The sequence below is a fragment of the Trypanosoma brucei genome, chromosome 5 (assembly GCF_000002445.2).
Source record: "Trypanosoma brucei brucei TREU927 chromosome 5, complete sequence".
In the NCBI taxonomy this organism is placed as follows: domain Eukaryota; phylum Euglenozoa; class Kinetoplastea; order Trypanosomatida; family Trypanosomatidae; genus Trypanosoma; species Trypanosoma brucei.
In genome coordinates this window covers 1,118,217-1,135,162 of record NC_007278.1, presented here as the reverse complement: position 1 = coordinate 1,135,162, position 16,946 = coordinate 1,118,217, and the positions used below count along the sequence as shown (strand labels likewise).

Sequence of the window (16,946 nt, the reverse complement as noted above, 5' to 3'; positions counted from 1 at the left end):
TTCTATTTTTATTTTTTCTTGTCGTACTTTGTTTCTTTCAAATGGTTGCTTGCCCACACGCTTCTCCTCGCTTTTGAACCCGCGTTTCCTCTTTTCTGTGGATCATATGCTATTTGCTCCTTTATAGTTTTTCCCTATTTTCGCGCGCACACGCATAGACACATACACACACATAACCCCCATATCCCTTAGAGTTGAAGTACAACAGAAATAAATACGAAAAAAGAAAAAGAAAAAGAAAAGGAAAGATTTTCTCAGCGCACAGTCAATTTTGCCGCTTGCGGGTGATACACCGCTTGCATCATGTTATAAATTCAGTGATCACCGTCCACTCCACCGTTAGCGCTTTCCTTGTGATATTCTTTTTTTTTTCCCCTCCCTCCTTTCTCTTTTCGTTTCGTATCGAGTTTTTTCTTTTTTTTCCAATTCAGGATTCATTAGCCAACGACTCCCCTCCAGTGATGGGACGTGGGGATCGATGAAGTTTGCTCAGAGCTGTTAATTTCACGCGGCGCCCTTCACTAACACCGAGTGGCGCAAAGAAATCCGGTTGCTTATGATATAAACGATGGGCCAAATGTACGGAGTCCGGCGTTGCAAACACCACAAGCCACATCGCACCTGAACTGATTTCATCATTACAATCACTGGTGCTGCTCTCATCACTAATATCCTTGCTGTTACCATCAGTATTTTCTCGAGTCGAATTTCCTGCGGCAACACGAGATGGAAAAGTGGCCACTTTATGGACACAACCAACGCGGTCTTCAAAGAATTTATGCACGGCAGACGACGATGTATTAGGGGGAAGGTTCCGAACTACAATAGGAAGCAAGTTTCGTTGGATGTCTCGTTTCTGTGGATCCATATCCCGCTGAAACGAAAGCAAAACATTCATGAAACCAACGTTGGGTTCCACATGCGGTCGTCGGCACATGACGTATTGCAGAGCATCGTTAAGGGACCATCCGTTACGACGCATGAGATAAGCAAGCACAATCGTTACGGAGCGGCTGATGCCGTACCGGCAATGCACGAGCACACAAGGCGGCCGGGCAGGAGAAGCACTAATCGCACAATTGTCAGTTGCTTCATTCATGGAGTTGTTAATATTACTACTAGTACCACCGTTACTGCCCTCACAGTAACCATTAACAACATTAGTCCCTGCACTACAGCCGCTACCGTTCTCGTTACCGTTGTGGTAATCGAGATTTGAATTGGTGGCGGCGTCATTTGTTGAGGTTGACCGCTCGCATTGCCTTTTTGAGCTGTAATACGCACTGCGCGCAGCCTCCAGCAGCCTGTAGGTGTGTGAGAAGAACTTCCGGATGTTTTCCTCCGCGTTGTCCTCTAGAGGAAAAGGATGTATCGTAATTCCCTTGTCCACAGACCAATATTCTTCTCGTGAGACGTTCAGAATGGTCACGATATTTTCACGTCGGAGGAACTCAGGATTTGTTGCATCACTAACGCCACCCAAGAAAAGAAAGTCTAATATCTTTGTTGGTGGGTTACTGCCATGTGGGATACGACGGCGCGCACGCAATGGAGGATCTTCAGCTGCTGTGTTACTGCGACTGTGTCCCATACGAGTGCTGCATTCCACTCCAGTTTCAATACTACGAAGGTCCACAACGTTTTCATCAGTGAAATGATGATGACGGCGCCCCACTCGCTTTCCTGTCCTAATGGAGTTGTTGCCTCGCAAGAAAGCTGGCGGGGGCGGAAACACCCCCGTTCCAGCAAAACTTGACGACTGCATTACAAATGTGTGAACACTACACTTTGGATCCCTTTTCTTTTTTCCTTTTTTTTTCTTTGAAGGGGGATCCCTTACACTCCCTTCTTTTTTTTTTTTGCTTTCCCCAAACGTTCACTTCCGTTGGTTCACGGAAAAGAAGAGAAGCTGTGAAATGATATATATATGATACTTCCCCTTTTCCTTTCCTTTCTCTCTACTTCTGGACAGTTCTTCTTGTCCTGTAATTGCAGTTTTCCTTCGTTTCAGGTGAATTTTCACCCTTTCTTCGTTTGTTTTGTATAAAAATAGATATAATGGTGACAAACTCTTCCGCGAGTTTCCTTTCGTACACTCTCCTTGAATTGTTTCCCTATTTCTTTCTCACTTTTATTTCCTTTTCTCCTTTCGTCCTGACGGACCGTTTCGTTCCTAATCGTTTTACTTGTTGTCTTTTTTTCCCCCTTTGTTTTCGCGCCTCTTCACTGGGCAAAATCCGTATAAGGAAATGGTAGAAGAATCAAAGTGGCTAAACCACCGAATAGCTCCTCTCCTACTGCCTTTTCAGCACCGTTGCAACTACAGTGCAATGGCAAAACAAAAAAATTAATAAGGATTACTTTCGGCGTATTGTGTGAAGAACCTCACGGGTCTTCTTCCTGTACACACCTCAGAGCACTATGAAGCTTTAAAAAAAAAAAGAAACAAAGGAAAAAAAGAAAAAAGAAATGAATTCATAAGGTAAAGTAAGGTAAATTAAAACAAATATAAACGGGGAGTAAGTGGAAGAAGCAGTATCACACATGGGAACTTGAGGTTTATATTTCACCATCCCGCCTCCGCTTCCGCAGACACGCTCAGAACCAACCAAACAACCAACCAAAAAAGCGTTAAGTGTTACGCCCGGTGCCGGATGAGGTTCGAAACTCAAATAATGGATCAGACACCGGCTGTTGTTGCGTGTGCAATCGATTTTTGCCGTTATTTGTGAGACCCAAAAGGAACGATGCGAGAAAAAATACTCACAATTTACGCATCAGCAAATCAAGCACCACACATAATGAAAAACTTGTTAAAAGATGTAATGAGATGACTACAGCGGCCATCCGTCAGAAAAAGGAGAAACACACAAAAGAATGAGCCAAGATAGAAACACAGCAGTTACTCCCATCGCAAAATAAAGGGTGTGTGCGAACGAGGAGTTGAAACCAAATACCTCGAGTATCACAAGCGGGGTAATATCAAGAAACAAAAAAAATCATGCCAACATGCCTCCATCCATTTTTCTTTTCAACTTCACCAATAACAAGAAAGATAAGCACCGCCACCATCAGAGGGAACAACCAAAGTCTTGCTTGAGTGGGAATACCCACTACGACGTGGCCGTCATCAAGAGTTTTGCGATTTCTTGGGCCAGAAGCTCCGCTAAAGAAGTGTGTTCCGACTTCACAGCAATACTGATGCCCTTTTCTCCCTCTAACTCATCTTCTAGCAGCACCACGGCGACATGTGCGTGGTTAGCTGCGGATTTTCGGGATTGCAGTACACTATAGAAGGAAGCCGCATCTTTAAAGATATCAACTGGCCTCAACCGCAGTTGTTGTTGTATAGCGGGAAGTACAAGTGGAACACAACTTGCGGCCACAGCCACAAAACACGTAAGCACAGGGGATTCAGAGAGATGTCTTGCCATTATTGTCTGCATAAACTCTACTGAAGTCGTGTCCACATGGGACTTGGCAAAGTATCGATAACTCAAGGGCATTGGTAGTAATGACTCAGTTGGTTTCTTCTCTCGCGTGTACAGCAAACTAAACAGTAGGGGTTCGGTAAGTGAAGGCGGAAGTGATCCAGAGAACGTCAGAAGCATCTTCGTCCGCAATGTCGTAGTCCCCTTCATGCATTTTGAAACGAATATGCTTCTGTCACTTTCCTCCACTTCCTTGTCACCGTCACCACCTTCACCAACAGCGTTCTTATTGTCACCCCTACCAGTTTTTGGACGATTAGCACCTGTGATGGCCTCTTGAGATTTGTCTGCTTCCAGCCGCACTCGCTCCGTCGTATAGTTGTCATTATTAGGTTGGAAACGCAGCGAAACGTTGCGCATGCTGCTGCTGCTTGCAAGGTTTGATATCTCTACGGCCATCGTAATTTGGGTGCCCGCCTTCCGCACGCGACAGGAAAGAACAAATGCGGTCACGCGCAGGTATTTTTCCTCCAAAAGTACGAGGGGATCAAACGATTCGTCAACCATGAAATCCAAAGCAGCTGCAGCAGCCGCTGCCGCCGCAGTACCCTCGGTGGTAGCACTTTGTTGAAGCCTCCCATACGGGATAGGCTCCGGCAATCTTTCATCTGGTGCTAGTGACCGTGTGACATCTACGTTTCGAAACTTCTTCGTTGCCTCATCCACGTCCTCATCCTGAATTCGTCGCTGCCCATGAGCCGCAGCATCATAATTCTTGGGACGTGACAGATACCGATTGATTACCTGAGATTTCTGTGGTACGTAAAACGACGTTGACGTCTTTGGAGCCGGGGCAGCACTGACAGCGGAATGCAACTCTTCTGAAAGTTGATCCCGTGATAAGGCATCATTTTTAATATAAAACGGAGCAACCTCGCCACGTCGGGCCTCTTCCCGCCGCCGCTGCTCGCGGGCAACAATAGCATCATAGCCGTCCACATAGTAAAGGTCTTCATCATTTTCCGCTCCATCTTCTTCGCTGTCAGATGGAGACAACCCCGCTGGTAAGTGACTGCAAAATGGTTCATCAAGATTCAATCCTTCCGGTGGCTCCACGGCCTCCTGTGCACCGATGGCAACCGGAAGGAGTTCCTGTTCATATAGTAGAGGGCCAATATCGGGGTCGACATTGAGCTGATACAAAATCATGCTTGCCCGCTCCTGAACGTCTGGATGGACGCTGTGACGGAATAACTGGAGGCCTAATAGATTTTTTCTTTCCACATCGTGCCGATTAGAGATGGAGCCGGTGGCTCCAACCACCTTCGCCGTCCCGTTGCTGTCAGTGATGGCTTCTGTTTGGAGAATGGAAGCGCGCAACTCCTCGAATGTTAGGGAATCCTCTGGTAATGGTATCTCCTCCTCGCCATTCACCAAAACGAGGTGTCGCTGGCATGGCTTGTGCATGTATGCTACAATCTTCCCCACCGCAGTGACGCAAACAACTTGCACTTCTGGTTTTAGTAAAGAAATCCGCTCGCTCAACAATAGTTCGCATGTGCGCCGTTTGTCTTGAAGCCAATAAGGATACTCTCCACAGAGAAAGGCCGCCGCCTTCAACACTTCCCACTGCGAGGAACGGGATGGATCACTTTTAAGTAAGTTAGTGTTCGACAGTAGCTGAGAGAGCTCGTTAACACCAAACTGCCGTACCGCGTTCACTCTTGTCAGTACAGTCACAAGTTCCTTCTGTACCAGGGCACCGTGTTGGTAGGTGGAGAGGTTCACCAGGCTGATGTCTAGTAGGATCTTTACGTACCACTCAAAGTCCTGCACGTAACTATAATCGTCAGTTTGAGCAACTTCGATTACTGTCGCTAATACGCGGTTAGACCATTCCTCATCAGGAGGCAGCCGCACACACCGATGCATCATGTTATTGATGGTTGACACGAAGTTTCTTTTTGTCACAAGGCCACTCAGAACCTCAAGGGCCTTACGACGGATAGTTGTGTCAATGTCATCAAGGCATGCTAGAACTACATCACGATGACCGCCCAACAGCTTTGCATTGTCACGAACCATGCGAGACATGGCGTCAAGGCCCAAATACTTCAAATTTTGATCGCTATCCTCTACAAAAACTCTAAGCTCCTCTGCGACTATCTTCGTTAGTGAGGGTGTTTTGCTCATTCCGTTGGCCACAGCAAGAATGCACTCGTAACGTACAGACTTTGCACCTGTTGTCTGAACAATACGAATAATCGGATCCACAAGCTTCTTCCCCAGCCGAGGCTCAAGAGGAGCGAAGTAACCAAAAACCTTTATTATCTTGATCAATGTCCAATTGCTCTGTATCGTTGACAACATGGAAAAGAAAGGAACCGCTAGACCTAAGAAGCTGGCCGGATTACGTCTGGCCAGTTCACACAAAACGCACACCAGAGCACCTCTCACAGCCGGGTCATTGTCACACCGCTCACTGCTACTGTCGAGCTTTTCCTTTAGCCGAGGGTAGGTTGGTCTCAGTGATTCGGGGTACTCAAAAAAAATGCGGTAGAGGCTAAGAACCGCCTTTTTGCGAACGTAATTACGCGGATGGCTCAATAAGTTCACCACATCCACTACAAGGTCCCTAGCGAGGTCCGGAGAGGAAACAGTGGAAATGCAGTAAAGCGCAAAACCCACCTCGTACTGGTTAGTGCTGGAAAGATCGCGTTTCAACAGAGCTGTAAGCAACGGGAGAACCTCTGTTTTCGGAGTGAATGTTAAACATGCCGCCATATATCCGATACGTTTGTATCCGAACATCTTGTCCGCCATAACCTCAATGATGTTGAAAGCAGCATATGTTGCACTGTAGCCGAGCATGGAAAAGTAGACGGCTTTCAACACTGCGGTGACCTTAACGCTCTGAACAGTGGAAGTGACCTCACTCTTGATGTCGGCAATACATTGCTCAATCACCTCCGCTTCGCTCTCGTTACTGGAGCGCAACTTACGCACTACCTCTGCCAACGTGTTCTGGAACAGAAGTTGGCCAGCCATCTTAGTTGCATCCGTCATTTAGGCACGTAACCCTTTTTATTATTGAATACAGGGCCTTTTATATTCCCGATTATGGTGAACCTGCGTATGCCTGCCCCACACCTTTACAAACTTGCTTCGAGTTATGTTGCACCACTTAATATAAATGCACAGAGAGACTTTTATGAGAGCTGCAAACAACTATGGTTGAGGAGGTATGCTTCGCGCGAAGCCACAACGGAAGAAAACAGAAAAAAAAAAGACATGCGTCAGAAAGGGGAAAGGTGGAGACCACTTACACTGACAAACAATAAGGATGACACACATGCATGAATAGCAAAAAAAAAAAAAATGCACAAGCCGTTCTCCATTGTCATCATTTGGTTTCCCGTTAGACATGCTGCAGGTGCCAAAACAGCCGGAGGCAGTCTTCACATGCCTGCTCGTAAATGAATAAGAACCGAGTGTGATCGAAGCTCATTGAGATTCAATCCAATGCACACTCATGGACGATTCCGCACAGACTGCACCAAAAGTTGCGTGTTCCCCCACAACATGTTGCACAGCATGCCGTAGTGTTCCACATTATCTTCTCCTGTAGCGTTTCCCCTTTCCCCCCCTCCACCCATGGTGATCCCTTCAGTTGTGCAGTAGCAGTGTCACAACTAAAGCTGTGCCCCAACCGACGACACTTTTTGCTGAAGACGACTTTGAGCCTCTTCCTTGACGCTATTAAGCTTCTTCACTGTGTCCCGCACAGATTCAGCAGTTTTGCCTATAATCAAAAGATAAAGTGGCCGAACACCGTCGCGTAGGCGATGCGAGTGCTTTAAACTTTTATCATAGAACACACCTTTACGGACTATTGTTGAATTGCTTTCTTCCGCCACCGACCGCAGCACTGCCGAGTTCTGCAGTCGCAAACGCACAACATTTGGCAGGTCATTGATAGGATATTCTGCCTCAAAGCGCACGTTCCTCGATGCTGGATTAACGGCCATCTCCGTTGTCTTTCTGGCGTACGCCAACGCCGCCTCCAACGACTCTTTCTGCTTTTGCAGTTGAGCGGAGCTGACGGTGAGCGCACCATCACCTTTATGGATGGTCAGTGCACTGGAAAGTTCGGCGTCGCAACTGTCGTCAGCGTTGTCCTCTTCGACAGCCTTAATCTTAACACCCACATCGCTATCATCACCACTACTGAAACCGGAGTCCGAATCCGACCCCGTTGGCATATCGTCCTCCAATCCTGCCGCACGCAGTGCCGTTTTGAACTGCTCCTTTTGGTCACGGTTGGTGAACCGCTGCTTTTTCGCCCGCATATAACCACGGTGAAAGAGAGCATTGTGTCGTGCAGTTCCACCCTTGCGTAACTCACGCACCTTTGTAGCCCGCTCGTAGAGTTCTTCCGATACCTGTTGTTCTGCCCGCTCAAGACCTTCACAGAGGTCAGCCGCCAGTTCATCATCTTTTCCTCGTGTGAAGAAACTGACAGCCTTACCTTTCCTCCCTGCTCTACCTGTGCGACCGATCCGGTGAACATAAGCCTCATAATGGTCTGGAAGGGTGTAGTTAATGACTAGTTCAAGGTAAGGTATGTCCAGTCCACGCTCAGCTACACCCGTTGCTATCAGAATGAACTGATTACCAGGAGAAAAGTACTCGAGAGCAAACTCACGATCGATGGGATCCATGCCACTGTATAATACGGCAATGCGCTTGTTGTAACCACAGGCGGAGAGTCGCGCGAATAGTTCATCACATTCCTTTTTCTGCTGTGTAAATATAAGAATAAGATGTTCTCCGTTTCCACCCTCCTCACCAAGAATTTGCAAAAGCTTCAAAAACTTTTTGTCTTCACTGCGGCTTTCCACGTCCACATCGTAAAGCTCTTCGTCGAAGAAAAAGAAACGCTGCTCCACATTAGAAGCCGGCGTTGGTTTTCCACCCACCGTAATTTCTATTGGGTCATGCAAATGGCGACAAATTACCTTTTTCAGTTCTTTCGGCATGGTGGCGCTAAACATCGCCAGTTGACGGTCCGGACGGATATTCTTCAAAAAAGCTTCCACATGCTCTGCAAAACCACTATCAAACATGCGATCAGCCTCATCCACAACAACGAAAGAAACAAACCTGAGGGAAAGCACACCCCCGCCACCAACTGTAAGAAGATCGAGTAGACGACCCGGTGTTGAGACCATCACCTCGCAACCCGCACGACACTGCTTTATGTTATCAGAAAGGGGAACCAATCCGTACGAAGCAACGAGTCGTAGGTGAGCTGCAGAGCAGAGCTTCTCCGCAACCCTCACAATCTGGCAACCAAGTTCGTGCGTAGGAACCAAAACAAGGGTGATTGGGCCCTCTCCCTTTTTACATGCTCTCTGACCCATGCAATGCCGGATGAGTGGGAGCAGATACGACAGCGTTTTTCCGGATCCCGTTTTGGCGACAACAAGCAGGTCACGGCCACTCATAAGAACAGGAGCACCTAACGATTGCACGGCAAATGGTTGCTGAAATCCCCCTTCCGCGAGCGCCTCAAGTACAGAGTCCGCAAGACCGGATCCCGTCCAACTACGCATCGGTCGTGGTGGATCACGACCACGTACCTTGGCACCGTCAAGTTCTTTCAGCAACTCTTTTAGCTCCCCTGCGTCGAGGCCCCTGACATCAGGTGGAGAAACGTAAAACTCTTTCTGTATTGGTGGATATTCAATAGTGCTATGGTCCACATAATGAAGTTTCCTCAACCGTTTTACGTCATCGGCAGGTGGAGGTGGGAGTTTCGCTGAAACCACGGCATCCATGAGGTCATGGGATTCATCAGTGGCGCTTACAACTGCGAGTGCCGTGGAAGAAACTGGCTTGAGCAATGCCTTTCGCAAGTGCTCCAGTGCTCGGGCGGGATTTAGTCCGCTACCTAGCAGACCTTCACTTTCAATTGATGTGCTGTGCTCTTTTTTGGCCGCACTGGTCACCTGCGCGTGCGCCAAAAGTCTCTCCCGGAAGTCTTCAACGGCTTCGTCATCAGCGTCGGTACTCGAAGTGGATGCGGATGTTCCGAACCTGTCATCAAGAGAGTCATTATCGCTTGATATATTACCGTATCCTTCATGTTGCATGCCACCACCGTCCTCGTATACAGCACGGCCACTGTTACCATTATTTTCATCTTTGATACCATATACGGGCTCTAACGCATGATCCCCCAGCGTTTCAGTAAGTTTGGGTTGCAGCTCCGCACGCAGCACTGCACTAACATCCAACTTGACCGCACCATCATTTGGTCTAGGAGATGTGTTGCTTTTACTAGTGGTGTCGCCGCTGTTGCCGTTGTCGATCTTATGGACTTCAAAAGACGCCTTTTTGCTTCTTCTTTTCGCACTGCCGCTAGAAGAAGAGAAAATCGAACATGAAGAGCTCGAGTCACTCGTGCTGCTATCGGTTGAGCAACTAGTATCACCGCTGCAGCTGTCCTTACTGTCTTCCCTTTCACGTTTAGGCATGTTGAGAGATACAAAAGCCGCTCGGTTTCCTTACACAGCCTTTGGGTAAGTAACCCCTCAACTTGACCTCTTCTTTCCTACTTCCTCACTTCTGACCGACTCAAGCGAGTGATAATAATAATAATAATTCAAAGTACCACAGCAATTGTCGTCACTCGCTCCACGTCACGACAGTGACAGCACAAATGGTTAATGAGGCAGAAAACACAAGTGAGCGCACAAGCCGTAGCGGAGAGAAACCTTTCACAAACCAGGCGTGTGCGTGTATGAACGTAAACGTGAACACGCAGAAAGAGGACACAGGGTAAAGAAGAAACTGAGGGGTACGACAGATGGAAGACACCAGATGTGAGTGTAAGCACAGAATTAACAAGTATGGCGGGTTAGGGGTACGCGGACCAAAATTTGAAAAGTAGCCAAACAAAACCCTCCCTCGCTAATCCTCAGTGCTGAAGCCCACAACCAGGAATAAGCGAACCAATAAGGATGTGAAATAGGTAAGCGAGGAGGGGCAAATCTCAAGGGGAATCCACTCAGTCATCTTCCTCGTACTTCCTCCAACACAACAGCGGTTACCGAAAGAGAGCTTTTCGTTCGTTCCTAGACCAGAAAATGCAGATGTTTAGTTCACCTCCATAAGTTGCTTCCTGGCAGCTATATGCAATTTACGGTCTAAACGAAACAACTTGTGATTACCACTCATCGGAAGTGGGAAAGGAAGTGTTTTACCGACAGCACATATAAATGAAAAGGGGGACTCCTCTTGTCGTTGTTCAGGCGTATAATTCTCCTCATACCTTTCCCGATCCATGCAGTCCATGAGAAACACGTAACCCAGTAATACACGTGTCGGGTAATGTTCGGGAAACTTTTGATTGGGTTCCATAAATTTAGCATATTTCTCCTCCACTTCTCTGATGTCGTGTGGCTGTGAGGAGGCTGCGTGAATCCAAAGTCGGCCGCGATAGTCTGTGCTCCACACACGGCCCTCATGCACCTTTATGCCAGCGACAAGGAGCCCGGCCCACGGTTGGTGTAGGGAGAGACAAGTGCCATTGTCATTCATGCGCATGACAGGTGTTGGAACTAATGCAGAAAGAACAATACCTTCCGAAGTTGCTTCGGTAGGTTCCGTGACGCCCGACACAAAATTATCTTTAGACTGTTGCCCCGCTTCATCAGTATCGTCACAGATAATGTCATCAGTTTCTACCACACAAACAGACTGGGTTCTGGCATATTCTTCTTGTTGGAAACGATGCAGATCACGGTAGAATTGTGCGTCGTCCTCATAGTAGTCCTGTTGCACACGACGTGAAACTTCATGAGTGGTATGAACCTCCGGTTTACTATCTTGCACACCAGTGGCACCGTTAGCATTAGCAAAGCAAGTAGTCCCCGTCGAGCCGTCTAAACTGTACCATATCTTTTGCATAAGCGTTGGAAGAGGCAATGCACGTGCCTCTTCCACTTCCTCAATGTTACACTCGTCAAAATTTGGGTCGGAAAGTTGCGAGCTACAAGTAGATGAAGAAGACGATTTCAGACACTGACCGGGCCCGGGCGGCGCCGGGCACCCAAGCGACACGTTCTGATTCATGATATCCAAGTGCACAGAATACGCCCCGGTGTGGCGGTGCATCGCTGCTACCTTCCGTTGTCGCTCCGCGAGTGCTTCATCCTTTTCGGCCTTTTCCCGCTCCTTGACGGTCATCCACGCATTCTTTGGCGCAAAGAATACAGCTGTTTGATCGTCAATAACCTTAGTGCGCTTGGCACGAGTTTCCGCATACTTCAGTAGTTCATCACGCCTGGACACAGCTGCCTCATACGTTGCCCGGTCCCTTTCCTGTGCCGCCTCGGTTAAACGGCCCTCTTGGACTTTAATCTCATACGCAACACACGTTGATGGTGATAACCCACAATTATAACATGCTTCGTCTGATTCTTGCTCACATATGATGCGCCCACAGTTCGCACAGTTTCCACGTAAGTTGTGTTCCGTGGCAAAGCAACCACATTCGGAAAACCCTGGCTTGAGCGTGGAAGCAGCTGTGGCTTTGCTGTTGCCTCCTTTAGCAGCAGGAGTACCTTTTTTCTTCGTACCCTTATTTCTTGATAAATTTAGCATACGGCTCACGGCAGGTGCAGATGCAGGTGCGTTTTTCTGCTCTGTGGGTTCACCTTCGAATCGTGGCCCATGGTTGGTACGCCTTTTTATGACCTCGGCAGCCATCGCCTCTCCGACCATGAGGGTCTGGCACCACTCATATACTTCACGCTTCGAACCACACGTTGCCAACATGTTCGCCATATTGTCCAACTCTTCACCAAGGAGGCCGAGATGGTTATTGTCGTGAATTTCATTTTTTATGTAGCGGATGAGTTCCCCCTTGTGAGCCTCAGTGGGGCTGAGGGACGGTGGCCGACCCCAACGGTTCGGTGGCATAGCTACCACTTTATTTATTTATTTTGCGGCAGTAACAAGGCTGAGAGATAGTAAGTTTTGACGTAGATTCCGAGCATCAAGAAATATTGAGGCAACACACTGTCACGCATCTCCACTCCCATCCAACCCCAGCTTCCTAGTGAAGCCCTGATACGCGTGCTGAAATTATGTTGAGAACGATAAACTGGGCTTCTTTTTCCAACGGTGACACAACAAACGAGGGAAAAAAAACACTGCATCGCCACAGTGTAAATATAACGGAAGCAGTCAGGAGGGGGGAAAATGACGACAATGATAATGGTACGTCGCCCTCCCATATCAGCCGTTGTTTGGCCCATCGTTGAGTGTTGTATAGTTTTTCATTGGGATATAAACGAACCCGGATGAGCAAAAATACTCCAGGCGTACCGTTCACCTCAAGTAGCTTTCAACTAACGTCATTGTGTAGTCATACAGCGACTACCCGTATACTTACGAACATCAGAATACGGGCTACCCTTGACTCTTCCCCAATCCGCAACGCTTTCCCACAACTCGTATTCCTGATGCCTGCGGCCCTCATCACAGTTCCACAATGTCAGTGTTTGACATGTATGGAAGCAGAAGAGCATCTCGCCATGTTATGTTCTTCCGCACCGCCTGCACCATTTTCCCGATGTCACCGTGGCACACCAAAAGGACGCGTTTCCCGCTGAACCGTTCATCCACGCGTTTCAACAAGCGTGCAGCCCGGTTAAAGCACTCATCAAATGTCTCCGCACCCTCCACCTCAAGAAAATACAACACTTTGTCACCTTGGAGAACGTTCTCTCCGGCGTACTTTCGGATATCAGCCACCGGTTTGCCGGCCAAAATACCAAAGTCTCGCTCAGTAAGTTCCTCGTCCGTCTCCACAACCAAATCGAGGGCTCTACCAATGGCGCACGCGGTCTCGTAAGCCCGTTGGAGGGGGGATGCCAAAATTACGTCATATGAGACGCCACCATTTTTGAGTCTCAAAGCCACTTCACTGGCCTGCTCACGGCCTAAAGCAGTTAGAGGCCGGTCACGGCGTCCATTTAATAAACCATCGCGGTTATCTTCGTCCTGGCCATGCCTACATACATGCACCTCTGCCATACGATCCGCGCTCACTTTTCAACACACGCTATCTTCCTCTACGGGTGCTTCTGATTTAGTCTCCTACTATTACTCTGTAGGTCACTTTTGACAGCCAGTGCAACAAATGATAATAGTTCGTGTTGTGGAAATAATGAGAAAAACGCGACTCAAACCAAAAAAAAAAAAACAATGCAACTCACAAAGGGACAAAAAGCAAATAACAAGCAATTGCACAAACAAAATTTTTGACGTTAAATATAATGCAAACAAAAAAAACAGTCAAACTACAGCTTAAACAAAAAGGAAGAGTAAGTCAACGAGCCAAGGAGGACGAGTTTCGTACGTTCACCGGGCTTAAGTCAACGTGAAACACTTTGGTACGCGAAAGCGCATTCTTTTCATTCAGCGTCGGTGAATCAACTTCAAAACAGAAAAACCTACCCAAATGAACCCATAACGGCGCGCACTTCACTTAATCTGGAGCTGCTCTATACGAGCGAAAACACTGGTTTTTTTTTGTTCACTCTCGGCGAAATGCAGCTCTTTAGCGAGGGGACCATGGAGATGCACTCACTACAAACTCACCACCGCCGGCAATCATAACTTCGGACCTACTCTGCCGCCTTAAACCCAATCTAAGACTACACGAGAAGCAACACGAAGCGATAAAAGACAAGTCAAAGAAATAGCAAGTTGGTGTGTTGAGCAATAACACGAAGAAATTGGACAAAATGGGAAAGCAACGGAAAGTTTCAAATTTGATCTTCCCGCTCAACCCGTCATGACGCCTACTCGCTTCACACACACATACACAAAAACATCGAGTGTACGCAGTACCTAACAGTAAAACTGATAGAAGAAAAGGCCAAATAAAAAGAGTGAATGATCAACAAACACGCGTGTCGTAGGTTAATCCTCAAAATTGGTAAAGGAATAAATAGGGCGGTAAAGGGAAATGAATTTACAAAGAACATTCACATAAACCAATGTATGAAGACACGCGCTACCTCCATGAAATAAGCACAAAAATAAAAGCTAGGAATAACATGCAGGGGCCCTTACCTGCACGTTAACCTAACTACACCTCGCGGTACTGGCACAAACAACAGTAATCAAGAACCGCCTCGCCAAGCTAGCTTGAGTGACAGAAATTTCCTCACGTTGGCAAACGTTTAAGATGAAACAAAAAGAATTTGGGGAAGAGGAGGCTACTTCTCGTTTCCCACCCCAGGTATTCCTCCCAAGTCTCATAAAAGTTGACGGTACCCGTGTCAACTTCTGTCAGACACCATAACCGGAAAGGGAAAAGTTGACTTATGATGTAATTCTTTTTCCACACTCCTCGCCGCTTGCTGTAACTCAGACCACGACAGCAATACGTCAAGTGCACTCGGTTCGCTGCTGTCCAACAGCGACTCATTCACCTCCCGCGCTATTGCGCAGGGTGAAGGAACTTCCCAACAAGAACCATTAACGCCAGTTACAGCACCTAAAGATTCGACAAAGATGTGGTGGGCCGTTACAGCATCAGGGAGTTTGTAAATTAAGGGACCAACTTGCTTGCATAGGAAAGATATAGCGGCAGACTGATTTCTCTTGGCGCGTTTTACGGCCTCCAAAGCAAGCAGTCTCACTTTCATTTCATTACTGCTTGGTAAAAGCGCGGCTGCCTTTTCATATTCCTCGTTGTGGCAGAGAACCTGAACACACTTGCGTACCTGCATCCCCTCCAATACCGACCCAACACATTCAGCACCAGTGGCACAACCGTCATTACCATTTCGCGTGTCCCATTCCCCACTATTATTTCCTTCACACTCCAAAACTCCTTGTTGCAACTGCCCGTCTTTCTCGCCGCCATTCGCATCTGCTTTACCGCAGACACCGCTGGCTCCCAATACGCTATGGTGTTGCTTTCCCCTCTGTTCCAGGTCACGCAACTCTTTGGTAAACGCCTTGAGTGAATTGACAAAACCGTGACGAATGAAGTGCGACTGCAAAACGGCTGTGAGGATAGCCTCCTCGTCATAGCCTTTATCGCGAATAACAGCCTCCTCAATGAAGCGCCAGCCGACGTTATCACACGAATTCATCTTTCGTTTGGTTGAAGAAAATTTTCACTAAATATTTCCTCTCTCCCTCCACAATACAGCTAAATTGTTCCCCACTTCCTCCTCTTCGTATGCGAACTCGTCTCACCAACACTGATAGTTACAAATAAATCGGTGGAAAGAATTCAGTTTGTTCTCAGCGGATTGTCGCCTTTCTTTCTGCTCAATCTTTCTCGTTGCTGAACCTTTGTGACTGTTGTGTATGCCGTGACTCTCGTCCCACCAAAAAAAAAAAAAATTAATAATAATAATCCTCTACTGGACCCGACAAGTAAAAGTAAAGAGGTACAAGTAGGAATAATCGTTGTTCGGACAGTAGCTAGCAAGGTTACAAACACAAACATACATATGCAGACGGGTACAGGTGCCGGTACGAGACCGCACAATCGCTTGGTTTCTCTCTCTTCCCTCGTTCTTTTCCAGTTTGTTTCGTTTTACTTTTCTCCACGAAAAGCGACAAATACAAGTGCAAGCAAGGACACCAAATGGTTACACTTCATTTTTCAAACATACCTTCCCACCACCATGAAGAGTGGAAGCTTGCCAAATATATATTTCACACAAGATGCCAGCATTTCCATTGCGGGCGCACGCGCACATGCACGCATACACATATATTTGATGTATGATCATGCGAAGGGGAGGAGGTGATCTACAAAGCAACAATTGGTAAAAAGAAACTTTTTAGAAACATTTTCCTCATTTTTTTTTCTTCCCTCAGAAAGAGCATTCCGTCTTCCTCTCATTCTTACCTAAGATATATATATACCTTCTGCATCTAGGTGGTTTCATCAGCTTCATTCTTTTCCTCAAGCAACCAAAAGAAATGAACGGATGAAGCTTTCCCAATGATGACAAACATTCCACTCTTTTCTCGTCTGCTTGTGGCTTATCTTGTGTCACAATATCATTAGATTATCTTTCATTTTTTTTTTAACGTTTAATAGCAGTTAAGATAAGAAAAACATCAAAGCAAAAGGGAAATCGAAACCCCCTAATGATACTGATGCCGGTGACGAATGCGAGGAAGTAAACGGAAAATGATGATTATTATGACGAGACAAGGACAACAACAACGAGGGCCACAGTACGCAGTCGTTGGTTCGTCACACAGGGGTAGCATAAATTTCGTAGGGCCCGTGAACCATCGCGTAGAAATGGTCCTAAATGAAAAGAAAGAAAAAATGGAGGAGAGAGAGAGTAGAAGGCGAAAGTAGCAAAAAAAAAAACGCTCGGTTGCGGTAGCCACTGTCCCAGTCCTTGAGTTTGCCCCTCCGCTCTTCATCTGGTGGTATCAGTCAAGGCAAGGCAAACC

At 47.1% G+C, this 16,946-nt stretch overlaps 6 protein-coding genes across 6 annotated transcripts, besides 5 other annotated features; all 6 read right to left on the bottom strand.

The window, feature by feature from the left end:
* Nucleotides 1-16,946: part of a sequence feature (sequence corresponds to BAC RPCI93-6E7) that runs on past both edges of the window.
* Nucleotides 360-424: a sequence feature (A-rich).
* Nucleotides 428-1,765, bottom strand: Tb927.5.3620 (dual-specificity protein phosphatase, putative; the record flags this gene model as incomplete). The annotated part of the gene is made up of 1 exon (XM_839939.1): nt 428-1,765. One exon carries the CDS (start codon nt 1,763-1,765, stop codon nt 428-430), a length of 1,338 nt encoding a protein of 445 aa, XP_845032.1.
* Nucleotides 2,432-2,470: a sequence feature (T-rich).
* Tb927.5.3610 (delta-adaptin, putative) lies at nt 3,114-6,497 on the bottom strand (the record flags this gene model as incomplete). The annotated part of the gene is made up of 1 exon (XM_839938.1): nt 3,114-6,497. One exon carries the CDS (start codon nt 6,495-6,497, stop codon nt 3,114-3,116), a length of 3,384 nt encoding a protein of 1,127 aa, XP_845031.1.
* Tb927.5.3600 (ATP-dependent DEAD/H RNA helicase, putative) lies at nt 7,124-9,970 on the bottom strand (the record flags this gene model as incomplete). Its single annotated transcript, XM_839937.1, has 1 exon — nt 7,124-9,970. The coding sequence occupies one exon, from the start codon at nt 9,968-9,970 to the stop codon at nt 7,124-7,126; it is 2,847 nt and encodes a 948-aa protein (XP_845030.1).
* Nucleotides 10,593-12,419, bottom strand: Tb927.5.3590 (hypothetical protein, conserved; the record flags this gene model as incomplete). Its single annotated transcript, XM_839936.1, has 1 exon — nt 10,593-12,419. The coding sequence occupies one exon, from the start codon at nt 12,417-12,419 to the stop codon at nt 10,593-10,595; it is 1,827 nt and encodes a 608-aa protein (XP_845029.1).
* Nucleotides 11,524-11,545: a sequence feature (GC_rich).
* Nucleotides 12,981-13,538, bottom strand: Tb927.5.3580 (phosphoglycerate mutase protein, putative; the record flags this gene model as incomplete). Its single annotated transcript, XM_839935.1, has 1 exon — nt 12,981-13,538. One exon carries the CDS (start codon nt 13,536-13,538, stop codon nt 12,981-12,983), a length of 558 nt encoding a protein of 185 aa, XP_845028.1.
* Nucleotides 14,792-15,613, bottom strand: Tb927.5.3570 (hypothetical protein, conserved; the record flags this gene model as incomplete). Its single annotated transcript, XM_839934.1, has 1 exon — nt 14,792-15,613. One exon carries the CDS (start codon nt 15,611-15,613, stop codon nt 14,792-14,794), a length of 822 nt encoding a protein of 273 aa, XP_845027.1.
* Nucleotides 15,856-15,883: a sequence feature (AT_rich).